Source organism: Notolabrus celidotus, chromosome 18 (assembly GCF_009762535.1).
Source record: "Notolabrus celidotus isolate fNotCel1 chromosome 18, fNotCel1.pri, whole genome shotgun sequence".
Lineage (NCBI taxonomy): Eukaryota > Metazoa > Chordata > Actinopteri > Labriformes > Labridae > Notolabrus > Notolabrus celidotus.
The window spans coordinates 15,658,447-15,676,939 of record NC_048289.1 but is presented as its reverse complement, the minus strand read 5'-3'; the positions used below and the strand labels follow the sequence as shown (position 1 = coordinate 15,676,939).

The 18,493-nt window shown below is 40.5% G+C and overlaps 2 protein-coding genes across 3 annotated transcripts; both read right to left on the bottom strand.

Moving 5' to 3' along the window:
* Positions 1–329: 329 nt before the first annotated feature.
* maz (MYC associated zinc finger protein) lies at positions 330–8,289 on the bottom strand. Of its 2 annotated transcripts, none has more exons than XM_034707884.1 (7): positions 7,230–8,289; positions 6,906–7,056; positions 6,268–6,374; positions 5,146–5,393; positions 4,967–5,030; positions 4,266–4,437; positions 330–2,746 (listed from the first exon to the last, which is right to left on the bottom strand). In XM_034707884.1, the coding sequence occupies exons 1-7, from the start codon at positions 7,260–7,262 to the stop codon at positions 2,403–2,405; spliced, it is 1,119 nt and encodes a 372-aa protein (XP_034563775.1). In that variant the 5' UTR covers positions 7,263–8,289; the 3' UTR covers positions 330–2,402. The 2 variants fall into 2 exon arrangements, with proteins under 2 accessions (XP_034563775.1, XP_034563774.1); XM_034707883.1 differs by having other exon boundaries at positions 5,953–6,374; positions 7,230–8,287.
* Positions 8,290–10,344: 2,055 nt separating this feature from the next.
* Positions 10,345–18,455, bottom strand: LOC117830022 (serine/threonine-protein kinase TAO2-like). The gene is given in 5 exon segments (XM_034707907.1): positions 10,345–12,891; positions 12,893–13,576; positions 14,049–14,231; positions 16,771–16,983; positions 18,302–18,455. Coding segments are annotated over 4 exon segments (1,140 nt in total). The 5' UTR covers positions 16,789–16,983; positions 18,302–18,455; the 3' UTR covers positions 10,345–12,636.
* Between the last annotated feature and the right edge of the window lie 38 nt (positions 18,456–18,493).

The window sequence follows — 18,493 nt, the reverse complement described above, 5'->3', positions numbered from 1 at the left end:
ATTTATGACTGTAGTAAGCATCATTGATTTTTTTTGCTCTAACAACCTTTTAGACATGCATACTGTTGAGAAATATAAAAATATAAATATAAATACATCCCATTATTATTCTTAATGAATCCATGACTAAGATTTGAAATATTTCATCATAAAATAATTAAAATGCAGTTGAGTACAATAAGGCATTAAGATGTATCACAAGAGCTGTACAGAATCCTAGAGTAGAGGTATTATTTTTTTTCTTAGTGTTATGGAGAAAACCCTAAAATTAACTGTAAGAAATCACTACTTTTCTCAACAGGAAGAACACGTCTCCAAAGAAAAAAAGAAAAGAAAGAAAAGAAGGAACAACTACAAACTTCAAGGAAACATATCAACACAAAACTGAAAAAGCACTCCAGTACAAAACCAGGATTTGTTTACAGCAAACCAAGTGGTGTTTTCAGACTCCAAATGCACATATTTTTCCTGACTAATGACTTTATAAGCCCTTTCTGGACACGACGTCACTTACACTATAACTCAGAGCAACCAAAAATATCAAACCCACGTGTGACTGTTTTCCACATGATTAATGTAGAATGATAATGACTTGCACTCAGAACATGATGTGCTATACAGAGTTAAATGACTAAATCTAATGCATAAATTTCACTCATTGGACTGGTACATAGAGAAAACAAAAAAATTGACTATGACAATGACAGTTACAATCGAATGAATTCACCAAATTCACATGATGGCCATTTTCCTCTGACATCTCACTCAGGGTGGGAGGCTAACCTGCTGCTTTCCTGCTGTTTTCTATACTGCAAATCAAAGAAGTACACTGAACCTGGCAAATAATCATCATAACACATATGATTGATTCATATTCTCCATTGATTAGCAACTAACAGAGACATTACAGTGAAACCCCAAAGGGACAATGGCCAATACTTAGAGGTATTACAACATACCATTAGCTAACATCATACAACGCTAACATTAGTGTTACATCACTTTCTAATTACTGCTAGTTAAGAGTTTACTTTTCAATTAGTATCATCTAACTCTACATGTCTAACTTGAAATGTTAGCATTAAGCTACTTTCTAGATAACACTAGAATGAAAGTGGCACATTGTTAGCGTTAGCTGTTGTCTAAATGTAGCAAAGTGGTTATTTGTTGTAACTTGTGTCCCTTTAGACTTTTACTTTTCAATGTCCAATCAGTTCAATCATAAACATGTGAGCTTGTAGGATACCCTTTGATATATGAAGCACAGCAGTACGAAGTAACAACTAGCTACCACCTTAGGATTGCTTTAGAGGAAAAAGGGCACCATGTGAATATTGTCAATGGCCAACAATGTCCGAATCAATTCAACACTTTTATAAATATTATCGTTAACAGCCAGCTAACATATTGGAACTGCTCAGTTTTTCTTTTGTCATGACAGCTCCCTAACAATAAGCATGACTGAGCTAGCTTACTTTCATGCAAAAAGGTAGTTTTCAGGTGCAGGAGTTGCCATGTCAGAAGCCAGAAGAAGAGCTGATTAGCAGTTGTTTCTTTCGTTGTCTTCTTCTTCTTCTTCTTCTTCTTCTTCTGTTTTCATTTAAGACGGCTGAACCCAAAGAGGAAGACTCCAAGGAAGAAAAATCCAAGAATTCTTAAACCCATTTCATTTCTCGCTGAATCAATAACAACAATTTAAGGTGCTTGACACTCCTGAACACAACTCTATACCTTTCTCTGTACCTTTAAGAAACAACTGAACGAGTACATCCCACAAATCCATACTAACCACAACATGTATGGCCTCCTGTCCTGATCTATAAACTTACAGCTTTGCAAAATCAAATGCTGATTTTAGTTTCATAATGCTAACATGCAACAACTTCCCTTCCTAATGTGTTTCTTTATCTGTAGTCAAACTAGTCACTCCCTATTTCTTCTGAACGCAAGCCATTTGGATTTTTTTTTTTAGTGAGAGCTGCAAAATGGAGGTAAGATCAAAGCTGGTGTGAGATATACAGTACTTGGTGCACTTGCAGAGAGCAGCTGACGCCAGGGGTGTGGGAGGGGAAGACAGAGAGAGAGGGCAAAGAGGGGAGAGTAATACAGTAGATGCTTACAATATCACAGTTTCTTATATTAATATTTCAACAACACGTCAATGTTCGTCTTAAGTGTTGCTGCAGCCGTTTTTCTGCTCCTCCGTTTTCTCCTTCTCTCTTCAGCTTTAATGTGATGCTGCCCTAACTGCTGTTAATCTCCTCCACCCTTAATCCTAACCTACCCAGTAAGCGGGGCCTTTACAAAAGTGAAACCGGATCAGCATCTACGTGTCACTTTCACCCTCTCTAACCTTGCCCTCTGTAAGGAGACAGAGGTTATTATTGCTGAGCTCTGTCCTGCTAACTGTGAGACTGTGGTGCTGCAATGCTAGAGCAGTCTGTGACAAGCAAATCCACCACTGTGTTGCCTGTGACGTACACTGTAGGTGACGTCACCATGTTGCTAAGGGAGACAGAGCTGCTGGCAGCCACATTAGAGGTGATGGGGCTCGGGACGCCCTGGCTGTTGTTGTGGGTGCCCATGTGCCCCTGGAGCTGTGTGGGGGTCTTGCAGTGGACCCCGCACAGTTGGCAGACGAGAACACCGCCAGTGGCTGTGCCGCCGAAGCCACCCGGACTGTCCTTCCACTCCTGGCCGTGGTGCTTCTGGGCATGGACGCGAAGGTACGTCAGTGTGGTGAAGCCTAAGGGAGGAAAAAAGTGAAAATGATGCTGATGTTTCAGAGAGAGAAATGAGATGTTATAGTTCAGCTCTAAGCCAAACAGTCAAAACAAACTTAAACTTAATTGAATGATAAACCTATATATTTGACTCATCATCATATAGCACAACACATATACGACCCTTCAACATCAATATATTTATACAGATTGAATGTCTAAGGTGGAACAAATTACTTTTCACAAAAACCTTCACTTATATTGTCCACTTTTTGAGTTGTTATGAATTTAGGTCCAGAATTCGCCCTCCTTTTAACTCTATTTTGGTCTCCACCAGCTACTGTTGGAAACATATGATCCTGTAGCAGCCCAGGCTTGCTTACTTTTTCATCTGTATTTTGCTATTGGGCAGGTAGTGCGCAATTATTTTATAAGAGGTTTTTTCTAGGGATGCACCAATCCTACTTTTTAGGTCCCGATTCTAGGGATGCACAGCTAGATCGGACTCAAAAAGCTAGATCAGATATCGGTGACAGGAGGCTGATATATAGTGCCGATCCATATGGCAGATCTATTCATCTCAGTTCTATTCTTGTCTGTGTTTACAACAGCCATGTGCGTCACCTACTTCATCAGCGCCGGCCAGTCTGTGCATTTTTGCCCGGTGGATCATGATGGAGGATAACTACAGAGGCTCCACGGTTTATTTGAATGTCTCGCTTCTTTTGCTAACAACTCCGCCGGAAACTTGCAACATGTGTTATTGCCTAAAGTTGCCAAAAGATGATTCTATCCTCACATTAAGGAATAGAGATAGGTAAATCAGTACCGGGATCGGATCTGCTAGTATCGGTTTTGGCAGATACCAAAGGTATCGATATCGGTGTCAGGACCTAAAAAGTAGGATCGGTGCATCCCTACCCGATACCGATATCGATACCTTGGCTTTGGTATCTGCCAATACCGATACTAGCAGATCCGATCCCGGTATTGATTTAACAATTTCTATTCCTTAATGTGAAGAAAAGATCATGTTTTGGCAACTTCAGGCAATAACACATGTTGCAAGTTTCCAGCGGTGTTGTTAGCAAAATAAGCATGCACCTAAACTGCAGCGCCTCTGTAGTTATCCTCCATCATGCTCCACTGGGCAAAAAAGCACAGACCGGCAGGCACTGATGACATAGGAGACGCACATGGCTGTTGTAAACACAGACAAGTATAGAACTGAGATGAAAAGATCTGCCATATGGATCGGCACTATGTATCGGCCTTTTGTCACCGATATTCGATCTAGCTTTTTGAGTTTAATCTAGCCGATATCCGATACCAGGATAAGATCGGTGCATCCCTAGTTTTTTCACTTGACATGACTGAAACTTTTATGGTGCACACAAGAAACCAAAACACTCAGCGTAAAGGTGCCGTAAATCTGTGTAGCAGGGGTCACATAACTTGTCTGTATGATACCACTTGTTCTTGTAAAAATATGAACAATAAGAGATACATCTAGAACTACTTAATCATTCCATCTTTACTTACTGCGATTGCAGAGATGGCAGGCATGGTGCTGTGACTGGTTGTGCACCCTCATGTGATCTGTGATGTAAGCAGCAGACAGGAGCTTGCCGCAGATGTGACAGGGGACCTTTTCCTCGTGGCGAATCATGTGCGCACGCAACCGATCCTTTGTAGCAAAGCTTGACTCACAGGTCTGAAAAAAAGAGGAGATCCGTGTTCATAACAAAATATAAAAGTAAATTCCTGAAGTGTAGCAGATGAAAATTTTGAGAACGTGCAGAAAAAAGCTATATTAGTAGATTATATTAGTTACTACTTTAACTCAGTGACTTGTTCGATCAACCCAAGAGCAGAATTCAATGCTCTACAATAACTTATATGTAAACAGGTATAGCACAAACGTATACAATGTACATTATGGTATAAGATGTTTGTCATGCTCATCTAAACGTAAGCCATGAGCTGTTAAATTCTTAATGTTAGGGTCACAGGGAGAAGACCTGCTGTGTTTCAGAAAAGCATGTATTGTGTTCTGATCTGTTTCCATGGTAATACTTTCAATGTGGATGTCAATGAAACGTGCGTGAGGCAGCTGAAGACAGAGATAAAAGTGAAGACAGACCTTAGCCTTGAGTCATAGAGAACACAGTGTAGGTAAACATGTTAATTGTTAGTGAAAAAGAAAATCTCAGTGAGGAGAATTCAGGGTTGCTGTGACGCACCGGGCATTTGAAGGGTCGCTCTGAGGAGTGCACCTGTCTCACATGACTGTTTAGATGATCTGGCCTTTAGGAGGAAAGAAAAGAAACATATCAGAACAGGTAATACATCACATTTTTATGCAAAGAAGAGGTTCATGTGTGGCCACTGGGAACATTTGGGGATTAAATGAACACGTCACCTGGAAAAAGCCTTGCCACAGTGGGGGCAGATGTAGGGTTTCTCCACCCCACCCTGGTGAGAGCGCACGTGGTGGCTCATTCGGTCCTTCCTCTTGAAGCGCTGCTGGCAGATTGGACAGGAGAATGGCTTCTCGTCCGAGTGAGAAAGGCGGTGGCGGTTGAGGTGGTAGACGTCACGGAAAGCCTTCCCGCATGTCTCGCAGGCATGATTCTTTCTTACTGGGTTGGGGTTGGGGTTTGAGGGCCGCTGAGGCAGGGGAGAAAAGACAAGCAGATAAATACACTCCAGAGTTTAGATGGGAAGTGTTTTCTAGACACACACACACACACACACACACACACACACGCACGCACACACGCACACACACGCATACACACGCACACACACCCACACACAAAAACATTCCATGTCAGATATTTAAACATTTTTGGACCTTTCTTTTTCCAAACCATGCACATGGACACAGATATTCTTGCCTTACTTCCTGACAGTTCACTTGCGTGTTAGGTTAACTACATTATACTGGATTTTAGGACTTTTTGTGCATCTTGTGTTACGGAGAACATGCAGGGGAGCGTGGGGGGCTTCTAGCACGGTGTTTCTCAAACTGGGGACCAGTGCCAAACACTGGGATGGACTTAACTGGTCCCAGAGCAGATTTCTATACATTTAGTCAAATTTACACACACAGGAGACTTTGTCTCAGGAGGCAGTGCAATACGCCCCTGTGGCCAGGCAGCTTAAGAAACAACATGCTCGAAAGGTCGAGGTTGATGACAGCCATCTCCGTGAGGCCCTGACCCACCTGTACTGTCGCCCCTGTGGCCAAAACGACAACAGCAGGAGGCGGAGCGTGGGGGTTTACACTAGCCATTACGTGTGGCATGGCCACCCCGTCACCATCATGACTACCCAGGGGAGGCTGCTGGGCCCCCGACAGCAAGCCGGGAGGGGCGAGAGGAGGTGCGGAGAGGTGTAGCAGGGAGAGGGGAACTGTGGGCCTCTCCACCCTCCCTCCAGCCCCAACCGCCATCGCCGACGGGGCCGCCATCACCACCTGGCCAGCTGCTCCCTCCTTTGCCCCCTCCGCCTGCTCTCTGGCCCTGTCCTTCATGCGTACCCCAGTGTGGACCGACTGGTGCCGCCGCAGGTTGTAGTTGTTCTTGAACTGCTTGTTGCAGATGGCACAGATGTGGGGCACACGGGACGGTCGAGACACGGGCTTCACTGGATCACCCATGTGGGAGGACAGACAGGCAAGAGTGAGCATTGTTCAGTCCAGTGATGCTTTATCTGTAAATCTTTCATACTTATCACAGCATAACATAATATGTCTTCATGCATCCTGTTAAATATGCTAATGAATATCACTACTCTCACATCTAGAGATTTTCACTTAACTCTCATGGTAGGAAAAGAAAAGACAAAAATATTAATACCTTAAATACAAAAAGGAGTAACTACAAAAAACAGATCTGGTAGCAAAATAGTTGCTTATAAGTTGTATATGCAAATGCATCTATATAATTATTCTGTGTTAATAGAGCAACAATATTTATCAGTCATATGATTCAATTTTTTGAGGTTGTGACTTGCCTGTTGTTATCTTTTACCTGCAAGTCACCAAATCAAACGTTACAGGGCTTTGTGCACCTGTCTGACTGAGTCAATTATGCAAATGAGAGGAGTGTTGTCTCTTATTATGAACTGTTTGAAGCTTCACAGGTGTCAGGTGAAGTGTGGTTTAGTGTCCCTCACCAGGCATGGGTTCCTCATTGAGAGCAGCAGTGTCCACAGTAGAGGGAGGCTGAGCTATGTGATCTGTGGGTGGGGTCTGGGGAGAACCCGTATGCACAGACATGAGCTCTGATTGGAGGCTCCCCTCCACTTGGTTTTGGGTGGGAGTATTCTGGAGGATCAAGCAGAAGGCCATCACCAAATGTAAACACAAGTCACAGCTTTTATCTTGAGGTGTAATTCAACATGTGAGGGCTATAGGGCTTCACACACAAGAACACACACACTGGGAGAGCCTGTGAAAGAGAATGTGAGCAGTATCAGAGGTCTTCTCATCAAGCCTACCTGGAAGAGAAAATTGTTCCAAGCAGCATCCATTTTGCGCCACAACGATGGAGATTATAAAGTCAGCTCCAGAAAAAGATCGGGGAGAAAAAGCTTTGCATGGTTTGGATCGGCCCACCGGTGATCAAGGCTGAAAACAGACGCCAGTCCTGCAGCACAAACGACGGGCTTCTGGATTTGCTTGGAAAACGTGAATAAAGTCGTCTGCAAAAATATGTTTTTCTCATTGAGGTAGCCTAATGCTGTCCATTAAAATGCACGCACTCACGCAGGCTGCAGCACGAAGGCCAGCTTCAATAATGGCCCGTTTCTATTTCACTTTGGTTTCTAACTTTAATTCATAAAACACTTCTTTCACTAAAAACGCAAGAGCAAACAACAAAATTGTTTCCATAAAACAATAAAAACGCATTTATCAATGTTACATTTTAGCAATAAACAAAACAACACTACGTGAAATAAAATGCATTTGCACGCACGAGAACAAATATGGGTTATAACACACGTATCGGACAGCACAGCAGGACATGCTTTGTTTTTAATTTATGAATCTATTTTTTCCGATTTCCCCCAATAGGCCAATCGGGTGTTTGTCGAAGCCTCGCGTTGGATTCAAGCCCTGACCCCGGCGAGCGGCGCTCTCGCCGGGCCGCAGCCTCTCGCTCCACCTCGGCCGTTCAGCTGCGAGGATGTCATCTTTCTTTTTTTATCGCCCGCTCTCCCTCCTCCCTCCCTGTCTCTTTCTTCCTTTTCTTTTTTAATTCCTCTTTCTTCTCCCCCTCCTCTCCTTTTCTCGCACCGCTATGTCCCACTTGCTCTTAAAGGGATAGGGTTTCCTCTCATTTCCGTCTCCCTCCGATGGAGCCCGTCCTCTCCCCTTCCTTCCTGGGTTTAGTCGGCCGACACAAAATGCGCCACAGTGTAGATTTTTTCCCTCCCCCCTTTTCTACTCCTCCTCAGGCAGCTGGAGCAAATCTCTTCTTCCACCTCATGCACCGCAGAAAACAGCCGGAGTGACTTTCCATTAACGGAGAGATGACAGACGCATCTTAAAGGGAAGTGCGCGCAGATCCTTCCTGTCGACCAATAATAATGATGTCAGAGACAGATATAGAACACAGGGCGAATAACAGATCAGCATCAGCTCAGCATGCACAACAATAGAACGGATTCATACAGGTATAAATACCATAGATAAATAATAAAAAACAACAATTCTGAACATTTAGCCCCAAAACGTCAGAACAATGTAGAGTGAATTTTTAAAAGTCACTTTTTATCACATCTAATAATAATAATAATAATAATAATAATAATAATAATAATAATAACAATAATAATACATTTCAAGTCACCCAAGGTCACCTTACAGAGAATAAACACTTATCATTAAAACATCATTAAGACAAATAAGAAATAATACATTCAGAGGAATATATGTGATCCTCTTCACATTTAATTTTGTTGTGAAAAATATATTAAGTTAAAATTGTGTTAAATCCGAATGCTAAATCCAAATCTAAATGTTAAATATATATCTAAATGTTAAATACAAATATAAATATGAAATATAAATGCTAAATATAAATCTAAATGCTCAAGGATAAATGTAAATGTTAAACGATAAATCTAAATGTTAAATCTAAATCTCAATGTATAATCTAAAACTAAATGTTAAACCATAAATCTAAATGTTAAATATTAATATAAGTCTAAATGTTAAATCTAAATCTAAATATTAAATGGAAATATGAATGATAAACGATCAATTTAAATGTTAAATCTAAATATTAAATATAAATGTGAAATATAAATGTTAAATGTTGCTCTGCGATGCTAAATATTTAGCTGATATACAAATTCACACTGCCACATATCAGCTAGATTTTTAGGGTTGTGGAGCAACATTTAACATTTAGATTTATCTTTGAACATTTATACTTATATTTAACATTTAGATTTATTTTTAGTATTTGGATTTAACAATGATTTTAAATTAACATATTTTTCACATCAATATTAAATGTGAAGAAGATAACAAATATTCTTCTAAAAGTGTTAAAAAAAAGTGACTTTTAAAAATTCACTCTACATTTTTATGACGTTTTGGAGCCAAATGTGGAGAAATGTTGCTGTTATTTTCGGTGTGCACAACTTTGCAAACGGCGCCCCATATGATACACTGTCTGTTTAAGATCAGCATCGTACATACACATTTATTAAATACTTCCCTGTATAGTGTGCTTTGTCTTAATTGACCATATTCAATTTATTTAGAAATAGCGTTCATTTATACAGATACATAGTACTGCATTAATGGTTACTTTAATGTAATTTTTTTATTTATTTATTGGTTTCACCTTTTCAGAACTTAAGATAAAATGGTAAATAATAATATTTTGCATAATATATTTAGTCTTTTGACTGTTATAAAAGAAGACACTTTAATATGTTAACATGAGCTTTTGGGATTTTAAAGCCAACTATTTGATAAAACACGATTTTGATGATTGTTTACTATTTAAAATAATAAAGGCCACACAAATAATGTCATCACTTTAGTCTGTTGATTATTTCCTGATCTGCACTGTCATCATGCGGACAATAAAATCTTGAGTGGAAAAGTAATGCTTTGACATTATTCATGTCATATTTTAGTGCACCCAAAGTCACAAACCATGATACATCACATTTTATAAGCTGCCAAAAACAAGAAAATGTACATTTTAAAGTTGAAAATTTAAAAGAGTGGAAAATATTTTTCAAAAACAGGATTTCAAGGATTGTGATTTCAGTAGCTTATTCATGTCTGACTGTCACTAGTCAATCTACTTGTTCCAGAAGATGTAACAAATGCTTTAATCATGTAATTATTTGAGTGAAGTACATCAAGACCAGTTTTTGTGTTAATATCAATTTATTATCTTTTTTTAAATTACTTTTTTAAAGCACCCCATTTCTTTACCAATACATGTGTTAAGACCCTTTGTCCCTCTCCTCCTCAAGCTGTAAATTGCTTGATGTGAATATTTAATAAGGATTTTAACCCCCACCCACACCCCCTTCCACACCGACTCCCTCCCCCCGAAAACTCTGCAAAACACAGTAAAGCCTGCGTCGCTTCTTCGTCTTCATGATAAAACCGGGCAGGAGGGGAGACCAACTGCTCGGACACAGACAACAGCCCGTCTAAATACACTACCACACTGACTTCCCCAACACAAAGGCCCTTCCCGAACCCGCCAGTCTTAGTTTATATAAGGAGTTTCATGCATGCACTGAGATTCCAACCAAGCATAAAGTAGTAGGTTATACAGGGAATTGTCTTGAGCTGGTGTTTCTGAGTCATACAAACAGCAGGGTGATTCTTTTTTTGTAGTTTTTTTTTTTCTTCAAGTAAAATAATAATAAAAAAAATCCAGTAATTTCTGATTCCCTTCAAGTAAATGACCCAAATAGGGAGAAAAAGAGCCTTCAGGAGCCTCATGTGCACCAGGAAAACACTGATTGGTGTCTTTATCTGTGAGGACAGGCAGCTGCTGTCACTGCTGCTGCATGTTCGCAGCAGCTCAGTCAATGCTTGTTCCCTCGCTTCTTTCTTCTTCACGTACTTCCAGCTTGTTTACACTGTTTGCATGCTCAGACTTTCTACAAAGATTGTGCACATCTCTCGTATTCACCTATGATTCCTGTGAGAGGTACTGCTTTCAGAGGTAAACTCCCAAACTGAAAAAAAGACCAAAAAAAAAAAAAAAAGGAAAACCAGCATTTACATTCCAGCGCCCAATTGTAAAATCATCATTTTTTTCTCTATGAAAGTCCAGAGAAGGAGGTCAGAGTCCACGTGGGGTGTCCTTTAAAATTCACTTTTTTTGTCTTTAAAAAGATGTGGCAATATAACCAGACTTTACTGCTCGACACATACGTACATAAATCATTAACAATTATTAATAAAAAAAATCCTTATTAATAATCATTAATACCTTGAACACACACCATACCTGACAATGCAACAGTTTTTTAGCGTCTATTTTTTTACAGTCAAAAGTGGGCCCTTTGTGAACATGATTACAACAACAACAACATCAGGATTAGTTATGGTAATATTGACACCTATAGAAAATGCAGTTGGAGTTTGTCACTTCTAAATCTTGAATTCGATACTTATTTGAGTATATCAAAATTACTATCATTATCTTCATTGCTCTATAAAACCAATGACTCGTTCTTTGTTTTTCATATTCTCATAAATATGTACAGTAAGAGATCAAAAAATGTGGGACGAGTGATCTTTGAATGCCAGTGAAACTTGGACAGGTACGGTACATTTCAAATGTGTTTGATCATGTTTACAAATGTTCTTTTTTTCATACATCTATCTCATGCATTGGAGTGACTCCTGTAGACACCTCTGTTTGTTTAGATACTCAATATGTCATGGATGCTGGATAGCTTCTTTTTTTTGTATTTGTACATGTCCACAAAGCGTTTCTCCTCATCCCAGCTGCATTTTTAAACCAGTCTCTCGCCTTTACAAACATTCGGTGTATTTTTCGTTTTTTAAGTCATCTTGCAGTCATCAAATAAAAACTTTGACGGCAGGACATCCCTTTAAGAACCCCTTAAAGGCATTGGTGATGTTCCAAGCAATTTGTTTTTGTGGGTTTTTATACACTTGATACAAAAAAAAAACAACAACAACAACTGTCAATCAATAAAAAGTGTCAGCAGGAGCTGGAGAGAGCCATGGTTTTTTTGATGCACACCTTTTCCCTCTCTGGAGAACTTATAAGTGCTCCCAGATATATTCTGAACACTACATAAAAGAACAATGCAAAAAAACAAAAGAAGAAAAACAAACAGGTTGTCTTCCTTTTTTTCCTCCACCCTGTCCTCCATCTTTCTCCATTCCAGTGTAGAACATCATAGAAGAAGACATGGCTGCCGCCCTGATCTCTCCGTCTGCAGCTCTGGGAGGGGAAAAAAAAAGGCTGCTCCTCTCACACCTCGTCTCACTTTTTTACAGGCGGTAACAAAGATAAAAACACTGAACACAAACGTCTTTTTTTAAATCTAATGTCACCTAAATCCATTGGTTTCACAGGTGGTTACATTCCTCCCTCCTTTTGTGTACACCTGTGAGAATGGGAGAGAACCTCTCAACCCACCCTGAGTCTGAAGAAGCAGGGTGCAGCTCAGCACTGTCAGTTGTCCTCTTTCGTCTTTTGTGCACTTGGCAGATCGGGTGATGTCCCATACTCCTCTGCATTAAGCTAACCTAAAAGTCCAGATCAGCCCGATAAAAGGGCACAAGGCGAGGTGTCAAGCTGAGAGTATTGAGGTGCAGCCTGTGATAGCTACCTTCCTATATCACTTCCACACCTCCCTACTCGTCTCCTCCTGCCATCTACGAGTAGGAGAGGTGGGAGCCGTTTGAGATGTGTGAAGTGACTGAGGTGCTTCTGCTCAAGACCCCATCACTGCCCCCAGCTCCTCCGGGCCCGCCGCCGGACGCCGTTCTCCTAAGAGGCTGGGGGCTGTTCCTCAGGGCCATCAAGCTGGGGGCACCTCGCACGCCCAGTCCGCCACCGTAGATTCCCCCCTGTGAAGATGAGGAGGAAGAGGATGAGGAGGACGGTCCAGAGATGGAGGGAGGAGCAGGTTGGCGGGGGAGGTAGCATCGCCAGGGACTGGGAGGAGGAGCGCGAGGGCAGGTGATGTGAGAAGGGCATTGGGTGTGGGTGGGCCAAGTCACCACCGGAGCCTCTCACTCCAGCCCACTCCCGCTCCCTCTCCTTCTCCCGCTCCCGCTCACGGTCTCGATCCCGCTCCCTCTCGCGGTACAGCTGCGGTGTGCTCTGGTGGTGGTAGTGCTGGGGCAGGTGGTGGCGTTGATGGTGGGAGGAAGAGGAGGAGGAGGATGAGGAAGAGGAGGCAGAGGAGCGGGACGAATGGTGCATATCCCTGCTATCTCGGCCAAGGCCCAGGGCGAGGCCCAGGGCGTGAGACGAGGAGGACTCGCTTCGGCGGTCACTGGCTCCACTGCCGCTGCTGATGCCGCTGCTGCTGCTGCTGTTGTGGCTACGGCGGGAATGCTGCTGAGGGGGAACATTCTGCGGGTGCAGGCCGTGACTCCAGTGGCCAGCAGAGCGGGAGCCGGGAGGCGGGGCATTGGAGTAGCCCTGCATGGGGTAGGCCTCACTGGGAATGCCTGACAGAGCCATGTTACTGAAGCCAAGACGCAAACTCTCCGAGTCGAACGATTCAATCTCACTGGCCTGTCGCTCCAGGAGAGTGCGGATACGTTCTGAGCGCTCATTCTGCAGGGACAGCATCTCCTCCTCAATCTGAGAAAATAGAAAGAAAGTTCATATGAAAAATATACTACATTTCTCTGAAAATCTAGGATTATAACAAGGTGTTCAAATATTTTTCCTTGACAATAATTTGCATTTACAAATCTTTTAAAACCTAATTCAGTTGTGAAGTTATACATTTACACCTCTAAACTTTGGATTCATGTAATCTTTCTACTCAGGCAAACATTTCCAGTTGTAATAACAATTTAGTAGATGTATAGTTTCTATCTATTCTAGGGAATATAGGTAAAATTTTTTACTTTGAATCTTAACTGAAGGGAGTTTGTGGTGAAACAAGTCCCTGAAAGTGCTGCTTTGATTGAAGATGTTGCTATAGCTAAGGACACTGATGCTTTACTTTGATAAATGATGTACAACGCTCTCCACCACAGGTCTTTTTAATACTTTGGAAAATATTTCCATTATTTTTACAGGAGTAATAGCCAAAGGCCTCTCTAACCCTCTGCTCCAGCAGTGCACGGCGGATGGACACCCTCTGCTCCAGGTCCTTGACCTCCCTGTCGTGCTGAGTGTCGGTGTGGATTTTGATCTTGCTCTGGTATGCATTGAGAAGCTCGAGCTCCTGCTGCAGCTGCATACGGAGCACCTTGTACTCTGCCTCCTGGGTCTCATCCAATCGCAGCTGAGAGGGAGGAAAAAGGAGTGTGATGAAAAAGCTTTTTTGTACAATTGTAATGACTGAGAATTTGTGCTTTAGAGATGAAGAGCGTAGAAAAATGAGATGCAAAATAGAGAGAAAGAGAGCGTCTTGAGAGTGAAATAGAGTTTTGTTTTTTTTCTTTTCCAGGTATGGTCAGTTTGGGCCTCAACGTTTGTCATCAGTAAAGCTCAGTAGATGTGAAGTCAGAGAAAATGTCAACAACTATTAAACTATAATGACAAAAACCATAGAAACACAGTTTATGGTTTTGTCAATTTAGTTTTTTAAGACAGAATTTCTCAAAATCTCAAAGTAGAAATTGTCACAAGTTCAATTTACCGTATGTTTCACAACCTCGAAAATGATTTGACCTGTGTGCATGTATGCATGTGATACCCTGCTTCCAGGAAACAGATTCAATCTGGTTTCAAAAGAAACATTTTCAACTAAAACATATATTTTTCTCTGACCTCTGGATGGAGTTTAATCAGAGAGTTGGAAACATTCCCAGAAGAGACTTTAACCACAGCAGAAGTGGATGTGCGGACAGACAAGGGCAGCAGGGATTTGGCTTACCAAGCTTACATGGCTGGCTGCCATCAGAGGTAATTAAAAGTAGCACAGTGCATTATGTCACTGGTGGGAAAAGATGGTTTCTAATGTCATCCACCTCATACTGTGTTTCAATCATTTAAAAGCCTGGGATTAGGGAGTCCCATTGTCAGAGGGCAGGGGGTGAGCTAAAGGTTTAACCTTACTTTAAAAAAAAAAGTAAGACCCTCCAAAGCAGTGTTGGAATTTAACTTGAATGCATTTAAAAAAAAAAAAAAAAGATACAAACAAAGAAGGAAAGAAAGAAACTAACAAACAAAAAAGGAAAAACAAATAAAGAAACAAGGAGAGAAACAAAGAAAAAAAGAAACAAAGATACAAAGGTAGAAAGAAAGAAAGAAAGAAAGAAAGAAAGAAAGAAAGAAAGAAAGAAACAACGAAGGATAGAAAGAAAGACACAAATAAAGAAAGAATGGAAGAAAGAAGGAAAGAAAGAAACAAAGATACAAACAAACAAACAAACAAAAGAGGAAAGAAACAAATAAAGAAACAAGGAGAGAAACAAAGAAAGAAGGAAAGATACAAAGATAGAAAGAAAGAAAGAAAGAAACAAGGAAAGAAGCAAAGAAAGAAACAAGGAGAGAAAGAAAGATAGAAAGAAACAAACAATCAAAGATAGAAACAAACAAACAAACAAAGGAGGAAAGAAAGAAACAAAGACACAAAGATAGAAAAAAACTAACAAAGAAGGAAAGAAAGAAACAAAAAAACAAAAAGAAAGGAAGAAAAAAGGAGAGAAAGAAACAAAGATATAAAGAAGGAATGAAACAAAGAAACAAAGATAGAAAGAAGGAAAGAAGGAAAGAAAGAAAGAAAGAAAGAAAGACGCTTTCTCCTTTTACCAGTGCAAGCTGAATACTGTCCTTCAGCTCTTACAAAAAATAAAATAGTTCTCATTATTTCCAGCACTCACGTTTGACCATTATTTTTCTCTTGAAGGAGAAGAGTTTGATTGCTTGTTGAGTTCGACCCTTACACACTATTTTTAGCCTTATAGAACATGATCCTAAAGATTGAAATGGTAATGACGTATTTAATTTTTTAAGGATAAATCCACCTCGTCAGCAAGTAGTGGAGTCTGACTTTTTGAATTAATCAGATGTTATGCAATCTTTGTTAGGGCTACAGACCACATGTTTGAGAATTTAAAACGTGTGTTGGGAAAGTAGGCTCCAGGGATTTGCAATACAGATTCCAAGAATAAAGGAGAGAGGATTATCTCTGTGGATTTTTTTCATTTTAACAAAAAAGGGTGCAATGCAACTTAGTAATGATAAAATAAATGTATCACAATCCTAATCTATCTAAACCTTTGACATATTTCTTCTCTTCGCTGCTAATATGTAAACATTGTTCCTTAAATGTGAATGTTAGATTTCAACAACACAACCATCAATGTTTAATTTTCCTTTCTGAAGGTGGAACTAATAAAAAGTATTCCTGGAAATTTTGTGCAAAACTGTTGTTTTTTTAGACTACCCAATCTTGCTGAATTTATCTAGCTCTATCTTGTTCGCTTGCTCTCTATCTTTATCTTGATATTTACCTGTTTTATTTAATCTGTTGCCGCTGGAGCTATTAAAACCATTTTCAAGTATGCTTGGAGTGACACTTTAATTCTCTTTGAGGATGGATAAAGTATTTCTGATTCTGAAACAAGTGTCTGGAATTTTCTAAATGAGGTCTTGCACAGAGCTTTGTTGGGGAAACAGGATGGTGGACATCATCTAGTTTAAAACAGGTAAACATGGGTTAAGGTGGAGATAAACACTGAGGTAGCAGGAGGAGGCTCGTTGGTGGGCCGACAGGAGGCGCAGGCGAGCAGGCAAGCAGGAAGGCCCCCGGGCCGGGCTCAGCAGTAGTTGTGTGGTGCGTGTGTGAAGTGAACGACGTCTCTTGCCTTACTCACAGCCTGAGTGGACAGCATGTCATTGATGGAGTGGTCATACTGCTCGGCCAGGATGGCCAGCTTACGAGTCTGCTCATCCTTCAGACGCTTCAGCACAGCTTTGTGGTCCGACTTGGGAGTGTTCTCAAGCAGGTGGTTCCTCAGAGCCTTGTACTGACGGGTCTGGATCTTACAGGTGTCCTGGAACTGACGCTTTATCTGCAGCTCTTTGGACTGGAGGAGAGAGAAGAGAGATGCAGGCAGCTGGGCTACAGAGCTCCTATGTTATTCTCTTATAAGCAAGAATAATAAATGCATAAAATCAGGGGGAGGAAAAAAAAACACTTTTACATGCTGTGCGCGGTTAAAGCTCTAGTAGGGGACACTCTGTTTGTGGGTCACTTTCGCTGCCCCCCTGTGGTTGAGGTCAAGCCTGTGATATCTCTTAAATAAACCTTTTCTGATCTTGTCCTGTACATGTGAAAGTAACATTCTCTGGAAAAAAATTACTTTTTTTTAACGGTCAAATATAAAAAAGAAGGGAGGGAGGGGGTCAGACACCCACCCGTCACAGCAGTTATCACCATAAAAAAATGACAAACCAGAACTTGCCAGTCTTTTTCCTGATGGTCTGGTTTGCTTTGGAAGGTCATGAAAAGGCCTCAATGTAAATTTGAGTCTGTTTTACAACCAGTCGAAAACTCCTCATAGGAGCTTTAAAAAAAGGAAATTTATGATGACTTGTTTCAGCTAAATGCTGACATATCTGATGCTAAACAAACCATTATGATCTCAACTTAAAACATAAATACCTGGTAATGTTGAACCTTGGCAAAGTGACACCATGACAGCACAACTGGCACAGCTCCATACACTCATGCTCAGTTTTGACCTTTTATTTTAAACAGTTGTAGCTACTTTTCAGTATTCCATGAAGGTTTGACAAATTAAATACATTAAGATATTTTTGATTCTTGCCGTTAGATAATATTTGAAATTTCTTATTTCGATTGTAGAATTTTTGAGTCAAAATGATCCCTTAATAAAGAGTGTCTTATTTGTGTATTTCACAAAGCTGAATAATACCTGCTTCTCATTCAAGTCACAATAAATCAGTACGCCTGATTACTATGGATTTATGCAACCGAGTGTTCTCAACTCTTCAGTTAAAACTATGAAGGCATGTAGTGATTTTAGAAATAAAATAATGAAATAAAATCTTCCTACTGCTTTAAGAAAAAAAACCATCTTAAACGACTTCTCGAACAGAATTGTGATGGAATTTAAAGTGAAAAATAAAAATCTTTAAAACCCTCAGAACTTGTTATAATTGTAAAAATATATATATACATACAGTGGGTATGGAAAGTGTTCAGACCCCTTCACTTTTTCTACATTTTGTTATGTCACAGTCTTATTCCAAAATGGATTAAATCCATTGTTTCCCTCAACATTCTCCACACAATACAAAGTGAAAAATGTTTTGTAGAAATTTCAGCAAATTGATTAAAAATAAAACACTCAAATACTGCATATACAGAAGTATTCTGACCCTTTGCTTTGTAACTCAAAATTGAGTTCAGGTGCTTCCTGTTTCCTCTGACCTTCCTTGAAATGTTTCTACAACTTGATTTGAGTCCACCTGTCTATCCCAGATCTGTGCCTCGATACAATCCTGTCTCGGAGGTCTACAGACAATTCCTTTGACTTCAGGGTTTGGTTTGTGCTCTGACATGCAGTCAAC

Coding starts and splice junctions, on each gene's coding strand:
- maz (XM_034707883.1), bottom strand. CDS start 7,262: ATGGATGCTGCTTGGAACAATTTTCTCTTCCAG. Junction 4,438..4,966: donor AGCGACCCTTCAAATGCCCG/GTGCGTCACAGC, acceptor TCTTTTTTTCAG/ACCTGTGAGTCAAGCTTTGC. Junction 2,747..4,265: donor CTGCCATCTCTGCAATCGCA/GTAAGTAAAGAT, acceptor TTCCTCCCTTAG/GCTTCACCACACTGACGTAC.